The sequence below is a fragment of the Plecotus auritus genome (assembly GCF_963455305.1).
Source record: "Plecotus auritus genome assembly, chromosome: 8".
In the NCBI taxonomy this organism is placed as follows: Eukaryota; Metazoa; Chordata; class Mammalia; order Chiroptera; family Vespertilionidae; genus Plecotus; species Plecotus auritus.
In genome coordinates, this window is record NC_137782.1 from 86,590,201 (window position 1) to 86,608,126 (window position 17,926).

General features: G+C 41.7%; 1 protein-coding gene across 2 annotated transcripts in view; it reads left to right on the forward strand.

Annotated features, from left to right (window-relative positions):
- The window catches only part of GINS1 (GINS complex subunit 1), a 34,625-nt gene that overhangs the window by 13,176 nt on the left and 3,523 nt on the right, over nt 1-17,926 (forward strand). For both annotated transcript variants that reach the window (XM_080683442.1, XM_080683441.1), the window contains exons 3-5: nt 7,317-7,415; nt 8,183-8,273; nt 11,698-11,814. In XM_080683442.1, the coding sequence (XP_080539568.1) occupies nt 7,317-7,415; nt 8,183-8,273; nt 11,698-11,814 (307 nt within the window). The remainder of the gene's footprint in view (nt 1-7,316; nt 7,416-8,182; nt 8,274-11,697; nt 11,815-17,926) is intronic.

Sequence of the window (17,926 nt, forward strand, 5' to 3'; positions counted from 1 at the left end):
ATAAATATTTCTTATTTGACTGATATGACTTGAAAGATATTAGGGTAAATCAAAAAGAGTTGAGACTTGAGCAAATAAAAACCCTAACAAACTGAAATGTATGGTTTCCACTGCTTGCTTTCATTTATAGGATGAGAGGATGGGTATTTTGTAAACTTAGCAGGAACAGTAGTGATTCCAGTAGCTTGAGTGAAGGTCATTGAGAACTAGGGCTACAAAAGGCTACAGATTGGACGTGAGAAGTCTCTAGATTTATAGACTAGTTAGAGCTAAGCATCTGGTCTGTATAACAAACTTCAGAGGTCCCCGTGATTTGATGAAGAGTTAGACACAAAAGTGTCTTAAAGACACCAAATTCTAAATCAGAAGTGAGGTATTCAGATCTCAACCTAGAGAGAAGTTATATGTGACCTGAGGTTTCATCTTTGGTCTTGTTAAGTACAATGTTTTTATCAGTTACTTGGATATTCAAATCAGTAGCATAGTGGAGCTTACAGAACAACAGGAACACTTTCAGCTACAGTGTTTAAGGATGGATACAGAGAAGTCTTTTTAGAATGTGGGACTGAACCACAACAGATTTGCAGTAAATCTAAAGTCCTAAAAGGAAGTTCCTGAGACATTCTTTCATTCATTCACTCAACAAATATGTATTGAACAATTATATGCTGATAAATGGCTCTGGTATTTCAATTGTAAACACAGTAGTCAAGATTTCTGTCACTATGGCCCTCACAGTCTAATGGAGAAGACAGATAGACCAAATTGGGATACATGCTATGAAAGAACACAACAGAGTGCTAGGAGAGAGAATAATGAAGTGAAGATATAATCAGATCAAGGAATCTGAGAATTTCTTTCCAAAGAAGAGACATTTCAGCTGAGGCCTGAAGGAGAAGCAGATTTTTAGCTAGGTAGTAATTGTGGCAGAGAGCGTTCCAAGTAGAGGGAACAGCATATGCAAAGTTCCAGAGTCATGAAAGAGGGTGGGATGCTCAGGAAACTGCCAAAGAAGGCCACTGTGGCTTAAGCTTATAAGCAAGCAAAGCAAGACACCAGGTAAGATTTTTTAAAATGTGGGGCAGGTGGTAGCATGTTTGTGCTTTGAAAGATCACACTGACTGCTGTGTTGACCATGGAAGGAGAAGCTGAGAGGAGAGGGAGGCATGCTGTCATCTAGGTGACAGGAGAGGTGACTTGGAGTAGATAAAAAGTGAACAGGTTAAAAATATGTTTTGGATGTGACCTAATAGACCTTAGTCCAGTAAGGGAATGATTTTCCTGTACAGGCAGTCCTCGGGTTGCATTGGACTCGACGTACGTCATTTCATGGTTACGTCGCCATCTCCCATTTATTTATAAAAAAAAAAGTTCCATCATTTCGTCGTATATACATACGTATGTGCTTTATGTTTTTTATTATTTACTAGAGGCCCGGTGCACCAGCCTGCACCCTCTCCAATCTGGGACCCCTCGAGGGATGTCCGACTGCCCATTTAGACCTGATCCCGGTGGGTCTAAACGGGCAGTCGGACATCCCTCTCACAATCCAGGACTGCTAGCTCCCAACTGCTCGCCTGCCTGCCTGCCTTCCTGATTGCACCTAACCGCTTCTGCCTGCCAGCCTGATCACCCCTAACCTCTCCCCTGCCAGCCTGATTGATGTCTAACTGCTCCCCTGCCAGCCTGTTTGCCCCCAACTTCCCTCCTCTGCCGGCCTGGTCACCCCTAACTGCCCTCCCCTGCAGGCTTGATTGCCCCCAACTGCCCTCCCTTGTAGGCCTGGTCCCTCCCATCTTCCCTCCCCTATGCCCTGATTGCCCACAACTGCTCTTCCTTGCAGGCATGGTCCCTCCCAACTGCCCTCCCCTGCTGGCCATCTTGTCACAGCCATCTTGTGTCCACATGGGGGCAGGCTCTTTAACCACATAGGGGCAGCCATCTTGTGTGTTGGAGTGATGGTCAATCTGCATATTACTCTTTTATTAGATAGGATAGAGGCCTGTGCCCGGGTGGGGGCGAGCTGGTTTGCCCTGAAGGGTGTCCCAAATCAGGGTGGGGGTTCCCTTGGGGCGAGGCGCGGCCTGGGTGAGGGGCCTGTGCTGGTTTGCAGGCCGGCCACCGCCTCGGCGACCCAAGCGGAGGCCCTCGTATCTGGGGTATATTTATCTTCTACAACTGAAACTTTGTAGCCTGGAACGGAGCCAAGCCTTCTGCTCGCTCTGTGGCGGCAGTCGTTTCTGTTGGGATTTATTTATCTTCTATAATTGAAACTTTGTAGCCTTAAGCGGAGGCCAAAGCAGGCCAGGGCTGCAGAAGCTTAGCTTCCTCCATCGCCGGTGGCAACCCTAGCCTCCTGCTCTCTCCAGCTCCGTGGCTGCTGCCATTTTTGTTGGGATTTATTTATCTTCTATAATTGAAACTTTGTAGCCTGAAGTGGAGGCCTGGGCCAGCCAGGGTGTGCGGAAAGCTTGGCTTCCTCCATCGCCAGGGAAATCCAAGCCTCCCTCCTGCTTTCTCCGTGGCCGCAGCCATCTTGGTTGGGTTAATTTGCATACTCACTCCTGATTGGCTTTGTGGGCATGGCTTGTGGGTTAGCAGAGTGATGGTTAATTTGCATATTACTCTTTTATTAGATAGGATTTACCACAAGTAAAGGTCAGGAATTGTTATCTTTCTTTAAAATTTTTTTTTACTGTTTCACTTCATTACTGCTGCGTATGTGCTCCATGTGAGTGACGTAGGTGCTTATGTAGGTGGGTTCCAATTTACAACAAAAATTGAGTTATGTCGCGCCGTAGGAACGGATCTCCGATGTAACCCGAGGATCTACTGTATTTTTTTTTAAATATATTTTATTGATATTTTACAGAGAGGAAGGGAGAGGGATAGAGAGCCAGAAACATCGATGAGAGAGAAACATCGATCAGCTGCCTCCCGCACACCCCCCACTGGGGATGTGCCCGCAATCAAGGTACATGCCCTTGACCGGAATCGAACCCGGGACCCTTCAGTCCGCAGGCCGACGCTCTATCCACTGAGCCAAACCGGTTTGGGCAGATCTACTGTATTTGTACCATTTGCAAATTCATAATCCAAAAATTCTATTCCTTATCCTCCTAGTTTCTTTTTTGTTTCTTTTTTATTTTATTTATTTTTTTAATCTTTATTGTTCAGATTATTACAGTTGTTTCTCTTTCCCCCCCCCCATAGCTCCCCTCCACCCGGTTCCCACTCCATGCCCTTACCGCCCTCCCCCCCCGCACTGTCCTCATCCATAGGTGTACGATTTTTGTCCAGTCTCTTCCCACACCCCCCACACCCCTTTCCCCTCTAGGATTGTCAGTCCACTCCCTTTCTATGCCCCTGATTCTATTATATTCACCAGTTTATTCTGTTCATCAGATTTTTTATTCACTTGATTTGTAGATTCACTTGTTGATATACATGTATTTGTTGTTCATAATTTTTATCTTTACCTTTTTCTTCTTCCTTTTCTTAAAGAATACCTTTCAGCATTTCATATAATACTGATTTGGCGGTGATGAACTCCGTTAGCTTTTTCTTATCTGTGAAGCTCTTTATCTGACCTTCACTTCTGAATGATAGCTTTGCTGGGTAGAGTAATCTTGGTTGTAGGTTCTTGCTGTTCATCACTTTGAATATTTCTTGCCACTCCCGTCTGGCCTGCATAGTTTCTGTTGAGAAATCAGCTGACAATCGTATGGGTGCTCCCTTGTAGGTAACTAACTGTTTTTCTCTTGCTGCTTTTAATATTCTCTGTTTGTCTTTTGCTCTTGGCATTTTAATTATGATGTCTCTTGGTGTGGTCCTCTTTGGATTCCTTTTGTTTGGGATTCTGTGCGCTTCCTGGACATGTAAGTCTATTTCTTTCACCAGGTGGGGGAAGTTTTCTGTCATTATTTCTTCAAATAGGTTTTCAGTATCTTGCTCTCTCTCTTCTTCTGGCACCCCCATAATTAGGATGTTGGTACACTTGAGGTTGTCCCAAAGGCTCCTTACACTATCTTCATATTTTTGGATTCTTTTTTCTTTTTGCTTTTCCGGCTGAGTGTTTTTTGCTTCTTTGTATTTCAAATCTTTGACTTCATTCTTGCAATCCTCTAGTCTGCTGTTGGATCTCTGTATATTATTTTTTATTTCAGTCAGTGTATGCTTAATTTCTAGTTGGTTCTTTTTTTTTTTTTTCTTTTTAAAATATATTTCTTTATTGATTTCAGAGAGGAAGGGAGAAGGAGAGAGAGATAGAAACATTAATGATGAGAGATAATTGGCTGCCTCCCACATGCCCCCTACTGGGGATTGAGCCTGCAACCCAGGCATGTGACCTTGGCCAGAATTGAACCTGGGACCCTTCAGTTTGCAGGCTGACGCTCTATCCACTGAGCCAAGCCAGCTAGGGCTAGTTGGTCCTTTTTCATATCCTCGAGGTTCTCTCTAAATTTATCGGCCTTTTCTAGAAAATTCTTGAAAAATCTTATAACCGTGGTTTTGAACTCTATCCAGTCGTTTCCTTTCCTCCATTTCTTTCATTTGTGACCTGTTTCTTTGTCTCCACATTTGGCTGCTTCCCTGAGTTGATAGAGTGGCTTTGTGTGTTAGGTGTCCTATAGGGCCCGGTGGCTCAGCCTCCCCAGTTACCTGAGGTGTACACTCTTGGTGCACCCCTTTGTGGGCTGTGTGCACAGTCTTGTAGTTAAGCCTTGATTGTTGTTGGTATCACTGGGAGGAATTGACCTCCAGGCCAATTGGCTGTGAGGATCAGCTGTGTCTACGATGGGAGAACTTCTGTGCTGGAGACACCACCTTATGAGACAAGACTTGCTTCAGTGGGGCTTTGGTGCTCACTGAGTCTGCCCCCTGAATGTGTCCCTTATGGATCTGAGGAGTTGTAATCTGGATGGTCCTACTCTGACCCCTGGGTACACTGGCTCTTGGATCTCCAAGGAGGTGCTAATTTAGCCTCTGCCTGAGGCCACCCAGCAGGAGCCACGGAGAGATCTGCAGATTCCTCTTCTTTGTTTGGGTTTTGGAGGTGCCCAGATGAGGCCCAGCTGTGAAGCAATGCAAGCTGCTGCGGGGCCTTGGGCCTTCTTTTGGATATTCTGGGTCTCACTGACTCAGCTGCAGTTTGTTAGGTAAGTTTAGATTTCAAAGGACCATGCCATTCATATGCAAAAGCCTCTGCACTCAGCTTGGATGAGGCGGAATCTCAGGGTGGAGCAAACAGCAATGGCTTCCTGTCAGCCCTGCCCTAAGAGGCCCCTGGGTCTCAGTGTCCCCCGGCAATCGCTGCAAGCACCTCTGAGAGAAAGCCGCCCTCGAGTTCCGCCCGCTGCCAGACCCGTATGAGTCTGGCTCCCCAGAGTCTTGCCCAGAACTGGAGTTCAGAGCAGTTGGGTGCTTGTGTCTCCCTGCGGATTGAAAAAGCCAGCCGCGTACTCTGTTGCCAGCCCTCTCCGCACGCGCCTCTGTACCTCTGGACTTTACTTCCGTAGCTCCTCTGAGTCTCGGTGTGCTTTTCTCTTCCCTTCTAGTTGTAGAATTTCCACTTAGCCAGACTTCCTGTGGTTCTGGATGATGTCCATTTTGTCTTTTAGTTGTAGTTTTGAAGTGGTTGTGTACGGCAGCAAGTTCAGGTGTTTACCTATGCCACCATCTTGGTTTCTCCCCCCTAGTTTCTTTTTAAGAGGACAATCACTATTACCAGTTTCTGGTTAAACTTATTTGTCACGAGAAATCTATTTTAAATTACTCATATGAATGTAAATTTTTTAGCAAATCCTTCTGTACTTAATAAAGTACCCTGATAATTAAGTTAGATGTATTTTATTTGTAGTATTTGTAATCCAGAGCACATTGTAAACAATGTGGCGAATAAATCTGACTTAGAAGTGTGTAGAACAGATCTAGAAGACATGATTGGGTGGGACGTATATTTTGGCTCTGTTTGCAGGGCCTGCAGCATACACTGCATGAAGTAGTTATTTTTTTTATATTTATCTGGTTCCTTTTAAAACTCTAAAGTTGATTCTTATTCTTTCTGTACATCTGATCTTGTTTTGTTTTTGTTTTTCTAATTTTTAAAATATACATAACAAAATTTGCCATATTAACCATTTTTTAATGTACAGTTAAGTACATTGATAATGTTGTGCAACCATAACCACATCCATCTTCATAACTCCTCATCTTATACTAATGAAATTCTATACCCATAAACAATTTGATTTTAAAATGTCATACTTGTCCAATATCTAAGGAGATGTACATAGGGTAGAAGCAAAATTTTCTTTCTGTGAAGTGCAGTACATGCATATTGTTGAAGATCCACAAATATTTGTTGGATGAGTGAAGGACCATGTTGATTCCCATTTTCATTCACTTAATTATAATGGGCAGTACTACATAAAAAAAAACATAATATAGGACCATAATGTTATGAACCATGACATTACCTTTGTCTCTTATCCTAGCATGATAAAGGAATTCCATTGTTTGTCTTTTGGAAATAATGGAGATTAATCAGTGTACAAAATTGCAAAGTATTAAATGGTTAAATGAAATGCTGATAGCCTGATCTTAGGCAAATTATTTGGCTTTAGGCTTTTTTATCTTTTAACATATTAATAAAAGCTCTGGAATAGAGGCAGGTGCTGCTTATGTTAACTGCTAATAAAAAAAACAAAACAAAACAAAACAAAAAAACAACAGGTACACTCCTATGTCCATAGCAGCACAATTTATAGAAGCTAAGATTTGGAAACAGCCTAAGTGCCCATCAGTAGATGAGTGGTACATCTACACAATGGAATACTATGCTGCTGTAAAAAAGAAAGAACTTTTACCATTTGCAACAGCATGAATGGACCTGGAGAGCATTATGCTAATCGAAATAAGCCAGTCAGAGAAAGATAAATATCACATGATCTCACTCGTTTGTAGAATATAATGAACAACATAAACTGACGAACAAAAATAGATCCAGAGACAGAGAAGCATCAAACCTCAGAGGGAAAGTGAGGGGTGGGTGGGATAAGAGATCAACCAGAGGACTTGTATCCATATATATGAGCATGACCAACAAACAATAGGGGTGTGGGGGCATGTGCTGGTGGGTGGGAGCAGGTGGGGAGAGGTCAAGGGGGGAAAAGGAAGACATATGAAAAACTTTTAACAATAAAGAATTTTAAAAAATGAAAAATAAACATATAAGTCAGTTGTTAGTTGGCTTTAAAAATTTTGTTTATACTGAAATAGACATATTTGTTCTTTTCCTATTCAAATGTTACTAGGAATGAAGCGAAGTCAGGTGGACGAAGTGATTTGATACCAACCATCAAATTTCGACACTGTTCTTTGCTAAGAAATCGACGCTGCACTATAGCATACTTGTAAGCCTCTCAGATTTTGCTTGGGGTGTTAGGGAATAATGGAGCATTTTCCATGTGGTTTCCTTTTAACCATTTTAAATGGAAAACAGAAATTCTTAGATTTGTCTTTTTCTTTATAAATACTGTAAATTCTTTTTTCCATTAAAAATTTTTTATTATGAAATATTGCAATATTCATAAAACTAGGGAGAATAATGTTATGAACCCCCATGGACCCGTCATACATGTGTAACAATTTTTTAACATTTTGCCATAAATGTTTTTTGTTTTTAATATTTTTATTGATTTCAGAGAGGAAGGGAGAGGGAGAGAGAGACAGAAACATCAGTGATGAGAGAGAATCATTGATCGGCTGCCTTCTGCACACCCCACACTGGAGATCGAGCCAGCAACCCAGGCATGTGCCCTGACCAGGAATCGAACTGTGACCTTCTGGTTCATAGTTTGACACTCAACCACTGAGCCACGCCAGCTGGGCTGCCATAAATGTTTTATGTTGTTTTATTTATTTATGCTACACTATTGTAGAGCATCATGACATTTTTACCACTAAATACTTTAGTATGCATCTCTAATCAATAAGACTTCTATCTAATCAACGTTCATATTTTCTGCCTTGTCCCCAAGATGACTTCTCACAGTTTGTCTCAGGAGCCAAATAAAGTACACATTGTACATTTAGATTAATGTGAGTCTTGATCTCTCCTGATCAAAACAGCTTCTGATATCCCTTTTGTTAAGCATCTAATACCTTCTTAATCTCCTAGGTATGACCGATTGCTTCGGATTAGAGCACTCAGGTGGGAATATGGCAGTGTTCTGCCAAATATTTTGCGATTTCACATGTCTGCTGAAGAAGTAAGTTAGCACTGTTATTCAATTATGAATTTGGAAAATGCTGAGGTTCTGGCATTCTATAATATATTTATTAGTATTTATCTTTTTGTTTTTCTTTGTTTTATCGTTTTAACATTTTTATTATGTAATATGTAGTCTAGATTTGAGAAAATCAATATAAAAAATAATTATAAAAAAACATTTTATAGTATCCTATATAATAAAAGGCTAATATGCAAATTGCCCGAACGACAGAACAACCAGTTGCTATGACATACACTGACCACCAGGGAGTAGAAGCTCAATGCAGGAGCTGTCCCCTGGTGGTCAGTGCGCTCCCATAGGGGGAGCGCCACTTAGCCAGAAGCCAAGGTCATGGCTGGCGAGTGCAGCTGCAGTGGCGGGAGCCTCTCCCACCTCCACGGCAGTGCTAAGGACCCCTCGGGGGATGTCCGCCTGCCGGCTTAGGCCCAATCCCTAAGCTGTCAGGCGGACATTCCCCAGCAGGCGGAAATCCCCTCAGGGGTCCCAGACTGTGAGAGGGTGCAGGCTTGGCTGAGGGATGCCCCCCTCCCCCCCAAGTGCACGAATATCATACACTGGGTCTCTAGTTAGTACATAAATGTAAGTCATTCGTGTCTAAAGACAAAAATGATTATCTTAATTGTACAAGTAATCAGAAATAACGTTTAATCATAGCAGTAACAGTGGAAATTTCAACTTTTTCAGAAGTAAAAAATTTTAGTATAAATTAAAAAATCACAAAACTGCAAAGATTTGGGAGCTTCTCTATGAGATCAGAATGTTTTGTTTTCCGTAAAAGCCACCAAATAAGAACATACGATTTTTTTTCTTTTTTTAAAAAGTAGACTGAATAGGCAAAGACCATTTCTCTCTGAATTGTTAGTTTTTTCTGTTTATTATTCATAAGGTTCTCAGTCTCATAATTCTAGTATAACTTTATCTGTATGTTTAAATAAACACAAATGCATATAAACGAGATGAAAATTTTAAAGCTTAAATTTCAGCATTTAGACATTAACTCATTAACTTATATAAAACTATGAATGTACTACATCACATTTATCATCATAATTAGAGCTTTACAAAGACCAAATATGTGTTGCTTATTTTGCATTGCCTTTGTAATTTCTACCTTTAAACTTTTAATCTCTTAGAAAGTGTCCAGATAACCAAAGACTTTAGATAACTAAAGTTTATCTATAAATTAACTTAATATTAGTCCAATCCATAAGGATGTTGGAAATTATATTTATTTATTTTTATTTAAAAAAAATATATATATATTGATTGATTGATTTCAGAGAAGAAGGAAGAGGGACAGATAGAAACATCAGTGATGAGAGAATCATTGATCAGCTGCTTCCTTCACGCCCCCTACTGGGTATTAAACCCGCAACCTGGGCAAATGCCCTGACTAGGAATCAAACAGTGACCTCCTGGTTCATAGGAGGATGCTCAACCACAGCCTCGTCAGCCAGGCTTATTTATTTGTATTTTATTTATTTGTTTATTTATTTATTATAATTCTTTTTTTTTTATTTTACTGATTTTTTACAGAGAGGAAGGGAGAGGGATAGAGACTTAGAAACATCTATCAGCTGCCTCCTTCACGCCCCCTACTGGGGATGTGCCTGCAACCAAGGCACATGCCCTTGCCCGGGAATCGAACCTGGGACCCTTGAGTCCGCAGGCCAACGCTCTATCCACTGAGCCAAACCGGTTAGGGCTATTATAATTCTTTATTGTTGAAAGTATTACATATTTACCCGTTTTTCCCCATTGACCCCCTTCAGCCCACCACCACCCCCCACCCCAGGCGTTCACAGCACCCTATTGTCTGTGTCCATGGGTTCTGCAAATATTCATACAAGGTCTTTGGTTGCTTACTTCCCACCCACCCATCCTCCCCCACCTTCCCTCTGAGATTCTGCACTCTGTTCCATGCTTCCATGTCTCTGGATCCACTCCGTTCATCAGTTTATTTTGTTACTTAGATTCCACATATGAGTGAGATCATGTGATACTTGTCTTTCTCTAACTGGCCTATTTCACTTAGCATGATACTCTCTAGGTCTCTCCATGCTGTCTCAAAGGATAAGAGATTCTTCTTTTTTACTGCTGCGTAGTATTCCATGGTATAAATGTACCACAGCTTTTTTATTCACTCATCTACTGATGGGCACTTGGGCTGTTTCCAGATCTTAGCTATTATAAATTATGTTGCTATGAACATAGGGGTGCATACATTCTTTCTGATTGGTGCTTCGGGTTTCTTAGAATATATTCCTAGAAGTGGGATCACTGGGTCAAATGGCAGTTCCATACTTAATTTTTTGAGGAAACTTCATACTGTTTTCCATAATGGTGCATCAGTCTGCATTCCCATCAGCAATGTACTAGGGTTTCTTTTTCTCCACATCCTTGCCAGCACTTGTCATTTGTTGGTTTGTTGATGGTAGCTATTCTGACAGGTGTGAGGTGATACCTCATTATCATTTTAATTTGTATCTCTCTGATGATCAGTGACTTTGAGCATTTTTTCATATGTCTCTTGGCCATCTGTATGTCCTCTTTGGAGAAGTGTCTATTTAGGTCCTTTGCCCATTTTTTAATTGTATTATTTGTCTTTCTTTTGTTAAGATGTATGAGTTCCTTAAATTTGGGGTATTAACCCTTTATCAGATGTGTCATTGTCAAATATGTTCTCCCATACAGTGGGCTCTCTTTTCGTTTTGTTGATGGTTTCTTTTGCTGTGCAGAAGCATTTTCTTTTGCTGTAGTCCCATTTATTTTCTCTTTAGTTTCCTTTACCTTAGGAGAAGTATCTGTAAACATATTGCTACAAGAGATGTCTGAGATTTTGCTGCCTATGGTTTCTTCTAGGATTTTTATGGTTTCACAACTTACATTTAAGTCTTTTATCCATTTTGAGTTTATTCTTGTGTGTGGTATCAATTGGTGGTCTAGTTTCTTTTTTTTTTTTTTTTTTGCATGTATCTGTCCAATTTTCCCAACACCATTTACTGAAGAGACTGTATTGCCTCCTTTGTCAAATATTAATTGAGTGTAAAAACATATATATATTAATTGAGCATAATGGCTTGGGTTGATTTCTGGGTTCTCTGTTCTGTTCCATTGATCTATATACCTGTTCTTGTGCCAGTACCAGCCTGTTTTGATTACAGTGGCTTTATAGTATAACTTGAAATCTGGTAGTGTGATTCTTCCAACTTTGTTTTTCTTTCTCACGATTGCTTCAGCTATTTGGGTTTTGGTTTTTTTTGGATTCTGTATAAATTTTGGAATATTTGTTCTAGCTCTGTGAAATATGCCATTGGTATTTTAATTTTAAAAGATGAGTATACAATTTCTGCAAGTTTGTTTTCTTAAAACTTTGTCAAATGCATCTTTATGTTTGCAGGTAGAATGGTTCAATCATTATAAGAAGTCTCTTGCTACTTATATGAGGTCATTGGGAGGAGATGAAGGTTTAGATATTACACAGGATATGAAACCTCCCAAAAGTTTATATATTGAAGTAAGTATACTTAAAAATGTATTTTTATTTAATGCATAGATTGTGCTGCCTTTTGTCTATGGGGTATATTAATATATATTAATTTATTTTAAAAAGGAAAGGGAAAAATAAACTGAAACCAAAAATGTTACCTATAGGTGAATGATGGGGCTAGGATAGAAAAGCTAAAATATTCTGCATAGGCCTGTTGTAATAGTTTTGACTTTGAAATCATGTAAACATCCTATCCAATAAAAGTAATATGCAAATTAACCATCACTCCACTACACCCACAAGCCACGCCAACCAGCCAATCAGGAGCAAGTGCGCAAATTAACCCAACCAAGATGGCTGCAGCCATGGAGCGAGCAGGAGGCTTGGGTTTCCCCGGCAATGGAGGAAGCCAAGCTTTCCGCACACCCTGACCAGCCCAGGCCTCCACTCAAGGCTACAAAGTTTCAATTGTAGAAGATAAATAAATGCCAGATACCAGGGCCTCCGCTTGGGTCGCCGGGGGCATGGCCGGCCTGCAAACCACCATAGGCCCCTCGCCCAGGCTGCCCCACGCCCCAAGGGAACCCCCACCCTGATTCGGGACACCCTTCAGGACAAACCAGCTGACCCCCACCCGTGCACCAGGCCTCTTTCCTATCTAATAAAAGCGTAATATGCAAATTGACCATCACTCCAACAAACAGGATGGCTGCCCCCATGTGGTCAAAGATGGCTGCCCCCATGTGGACACAAGATGGCCAGCAGGGGAGGGCAGTTAGGGGTGATCAGGCTGCCAGGGGAGCAGTTAGGCATCAATCAGGCTGGTAGGGGAGTGGTTAGGGGGTGATCAGGCTGGCAGGCAGAAGCAGTTAGGGGCAATCAGGAAGGCAGGCAGGCGAACAGTTGGGAGCCAGCAGTCCTGGATTGTGAGAGGGATGTCCAACTGCCCGTTTAGGCCCGATCCTACCTGGATTGGGCCTAAACGGGCAGTCAGACATCCCTCGAGGGGTCCCAGATTGGAGAGGGTGCGGGCTGGGCTGAGGGACACACATCCCCGTGCACGAATTTCGTGCACCGGGCCTCTAGTTTATATATATATAAAAGCCTAAACAACCATCTGACCGGTAGCTATGATGTACAATGTACAATGACCACCAGGGGGCATATGCTCTGACCAGTAGCTATGACGCGCTCTGACCACCAGGGGGCAGACACTCAACGCAGGAGCTGCTGAGCTGTGGTGACTTGGTAGCTGCAGTTCTCAGGTGCGTCACCCAAGGACCGCCCTCTCGCAATCTGGGACCCCTCAGGGGATGTTGGAGAGCCGGTTTTGGCCGATCTCCACAGGCCAGGCCAAGGGACCCCACGGGTGTACGAATCTGTACACTGGGTCTCTAGTTTTATATATTATTATATCAAAGTAGAAAACCAACCCACAAATTTTGAAAGCAAAATGAAACAAATGAACCTATGTTTTAAATTGGTGGATTAGTCAAACTGGAATTATTTTAAATTACTTTAAAACACATAAATTGATTGTATGTTGCTAGTGGATATGTTCTAAGGATGAAAAGAATTATAAACATATCTTAATCTATTTTTATAGTCATATTCTCAGTAATAATAGTTACTGTTATTTTGAAACAATTTATATGTTGAAGAGTAGAGCAAAAAAGTATAGCAGTAGGAACCAAGATTTTTAAAATAAAAGAGATTTGAATATTAAAATGAAAAAGTTAAGTGAAAATTCTATATTCTCAAACTCAAGTTTGAAATATCAAGATGGAGTCCAGTTGAATCATCTCCTTTTAATTATTTTTTTATTTTTAATTGATTTCAGAGAGAGAGGAAGGGGGAGATAGAGAAAGAAACATTGATGTGAGAGAAATATCCATCGGTTTCCTCCTCACACACGCACCAACCTGGGATCAAACCTATCACTTAACCAGCAACTGAACCCGCCCCTTTTGGTGTACGGAATGGCGCTCCAAATGAGCCACACCTGTCAGGGCAGGACCATCTCTTTTTCTTTTTGTTAAAGTACTTTTTAGTTCTTTCCACCGGCCCAGTAGTCGTGAGCATTCAAATTGTGGAGTCTAAATGCCATTTCCCAGTTAAGAAAACCAGGACTCCTTGTGCATAAAAAGGCTAATTCTTGGTCTTAAATAAAAAAATGTACAAACTGAGCGTGGGATACCTTGTCTTTCTAAAAAGCACGTAAAGTATCAAGGTCTATGTGAGTGCTCTAAAGTTTGGGAACTGATTTGAAGGAGTTCCCACTTGCCAAAGAAGAGGCACTTTGAGCATGAAAATGAATAGTAACTGCATTGAATTGAATCACATCAATTATATTGGAAGTCTGAATGCATAATGACACCAAACAACAACAGTTATGACAATTATAAAAAAAATAAAACCTCTTTGGGTCCCCTTGGAGAATAAGAGGGCTGCAAACTCATTTTGAAAAGCAATAAATAAAAGAATGGAATCAAACATCCATCTGCCTTTACTGTACAAACTCTATCTCAGGGTAGCTAGATTATAAGGAAATTTTTTTTGTAGAAGAATTGCTGCTAATAAATGCAGCAAGAATAAAAAAGAACTAGATTAATAATACTTTGTAACCCTAATGCATGGAGGCAAATAGCTACTAAAACTTTAGGTGAAAAGTTAACAGAAAACTTAATAATGGATGGGTATGGACCCAGACCCACTGATTAACTTATCATTCATTAAGAAATTCAAAAGGCATTGGAACAGAAAAAGGAGGGACTTTATTCATGTAATAGTTTGCACACCAGGGAGAAGCAGCCTCTGGCAGAAAGAAAGTGTGCTCTACTGAAACAAAGGAGAGATCTTTTTTCTAGAGAATTTTTCAAGAGAGAGAGGAAGGAAGAAGGAGAGACAGAAGCATTGAAGTGGGAGAGAAACATCAATTGGCCTGGCCGGCATGGCTCAGTGTTTGAGCATTGACCTATGAACCAGGAGGTCGTGGTTCAATTCCTGGCGTGCAGGAGGCAGCCGATCAATGATTCTCTCTCATTGATGTTTCTATCTCTCTCCCTCTCCCTTCCTCTCTGATATCAATGAAAATATATTTTTTTTAAAAAGAAAAAAACATTAATCGGTTGCTTCCCATTATACCCCAACTGGGGATTGGGCCTACAACTTGGATATGTGCCCTGACTGATAAGCAAACCCAAGACCTTTCAGTATATGGGACCAACCAACTAAGCTACACTGGCCAAGGCAGGAGAGGTCATCTTTTATAGGAAATTTTCTTGCCTATAGGCTCCATTTTGTTCCATTTCATGTAAATGAGGTTTACAAATTGTACAGTTCTGATTGGTCCAAATCATGCAGTTCTAGTTGGTTGGTATACATGCAAATAAGGATATAATTTGCATAGTTCCAATTGGACAAGGCAGCTTTCAGTCCATTCCTCAAAAGATGAAACTAGGGCATCCCTTAAGATGGTGTAAACCAGTGTGGCATAGTGCATACAGCAGAGATTTCAGTCTGAGGCTCTTCCTAGTATACAGAGTATGTGAGACGAAGTCCCTGTCAGCAGATGGCCGTTAGGCTCTTACTACAGGGGTGGACAAAAGGTGGGTTTACCGTTGTAAGTATGTGAAACAGTTTGTATCCGAGACCCCTTGGGGGATTGCCAACTGCTGGTTTAGGCCTGATCGGGCCTAAACTGGCAGTCGGACATCCCTCTCACAATCCTGGACCGCTGGCTCCTAATCGCTTACCTGCCTGCCTGCCTGGTCACCCCTAACTGCCCTCCCCCCCACCGCCGGCCTGATCACCCCTAACTGCCGCCCCTGCCGGCCTGGTTGCCCCTAACTGCCCACCGCTGACAGCCAGGTCACCCCCAACTATCCCATGCCGGCCTGGTCCCTCCTAACTGCCCCCCTGCTGGCCTGGTCACCCCTTACTTCCCCCCGGCCGGCCTGGTCACCCCTAACTGCGCCCCCCCCCCCCCCCCCCGTCGGCCCGGTCATCCCAAACTGCCTCTCACTGCCTCCCTCTGCCAGCCTGGTTGCCCCTCATGGCACCCCCCACCCCCCGCTGGCCTGGTCACCCCTCACGGCCCCCCCCCGCCGGCCTGGTCACCCCACGCAGCCTGCTGCGCAGTCAGTTGGTCATCCCTCACTAACCTCCCTGCCTGCCTGGTTGTAGGCCGCCATCTTGTGAGGGTGTGACAGTCAATTTGCATATTACCTCTTTATTATATAGGATTATATTATTTTCCACATGAACAACTGTAAACCTTTTGCCCACATGATATTAGAAAATTTAGGGCATCCCTTGATCATGGGGAGTCCATCTCAGCACATAAATTCCTTTTCAAGGTCATCAAATGAATCTTCTCAGGGTCCACACATCCCAAGGGATAGTCAGCCTGGTGGTGTGAATCAGTGGTTGAGTGTCTATCCATGAACCAGGTCAGGGTTCAGTTCCCAGTCAGGGCACATGCTAGGGTTGTGGGCTCAATCCACAATGAGGGGTGTTGAGGAGGCAGCCACCAATTGATGATTCTCTCTCATCATTGATGTTTCTATCTCTCCTCCTCTCTTCCTCTCTTTGACATTAATAAAAACATATTAACAAAATATATTTTTAAAAATACAAAAAGGGATAGATATCCTGTGCTTTATGAGGTCTTGCAAGAAAAAGGACATATATAACACCATTTGCCAGAAAACCAGACCTGATATGATCCAGCCTCTAGACCTAACTTCCAGTTTATAGGAAATCAGGGTAGGGAGGGGAACATGTTAAATGACGCACAGGAAACCACAACAAAATGTAGTTTATGGGAAGCTACAAAACTGCTCAGTTTCTTTAACAAATTGTGAAGAAGAAGGGGGAAGGAACTCTATAGATTAAGAGAGAGACATTAGTAACATGTAGTGTGCAGCTTTTGTTGGACTCCTATTTGAACATGGCAATTTTAAAAAAAACTTATGAGATAAATGGGGAAATTTGGGTACTAAGTGCTCACTTCAGCAGCACATATCTAAAATTGGAATGATACAGAGAAGATTAGCATGGCCCCTGCATTCCATATTTAAACAAAAAAGAAAAAATTCTTAAGATGCAGTAATGGTACTGAGATTGTATTTTTTTTTAAAAAAATAATCTCATTTTGTAGAAATAGATACTAAAATATTTATAGATGAAATGAAATTATGTCAAGGATTTGCTTCAAAATTTCGAAGTAGATAAGGGATCAAGATTGGCCAGATGTTGGTAATTGTTGAAGCCAATTGATAGGACATTGATTTTGGAATATTGGTCTTTTTACTTTTTTTTTTGTTGTTGTTAATATAATTTTATTGATCTCAGAGAAGAAGGGAGAGGGAGAGAGAGATAGAAACATCAGTGATAAGAGAGGATCATGGATTGGCTGCCTCCTGCACACCCACTATTGGGGATCGAGCCCACAACCCAGGCATGTACCCCTGACCTGGAATCGAACCCGGGACCCTTCAGTCCACAGGCTGACGTTCTATCCATTGAGCCAAACCAGCTAGGGTGGTCTTTTACTTAAAAAAAAAAAAAAAAAAGTTTTTATTGATTTTTAGAGAGAGAAAAAGGAAAAGGGATAGAGACATAGAAACATCTATGAGAAACATCAATCAGCCACCTCCAACATGCCCCTACTGGGGATCTAGCTGCAACTCAGGCATGCGCCCTGACCAGAAATCGAATCAGCAACCTCCTGGTTCATGGGTTGATGCTCAATCATTGAGCCACACCAGCTGGGCTAGTGTTTTTACTTTTGAATATGTTTGCAATTTTCCATAATCTGTTTAAAGAAGTAAAAAGGTGTTATTGGTACTAGGTAATTTACTAGAATAGTCTTTCTCAAACTAAGTTAAAATACCTTGAGGAGTCATGGTAGAATTCCAGAGGAATTATAGGACATGATGAAATTACCTGGGAAAAGTAGATGACTGAGACTTATTGCTGGAGTTGGCTTTACTAATACTAATCCTAGTACTTAGGGAATAGTAAACTCCAGTCTGGAGTTCTTATAGAAGATGAAAAAATGTCCTGGTTTCCTGTGGCAGCAGTTGGAACTATAGTTAGGAATGTAACCTTCTCCCCACATTCTGCTCTGCAGTTG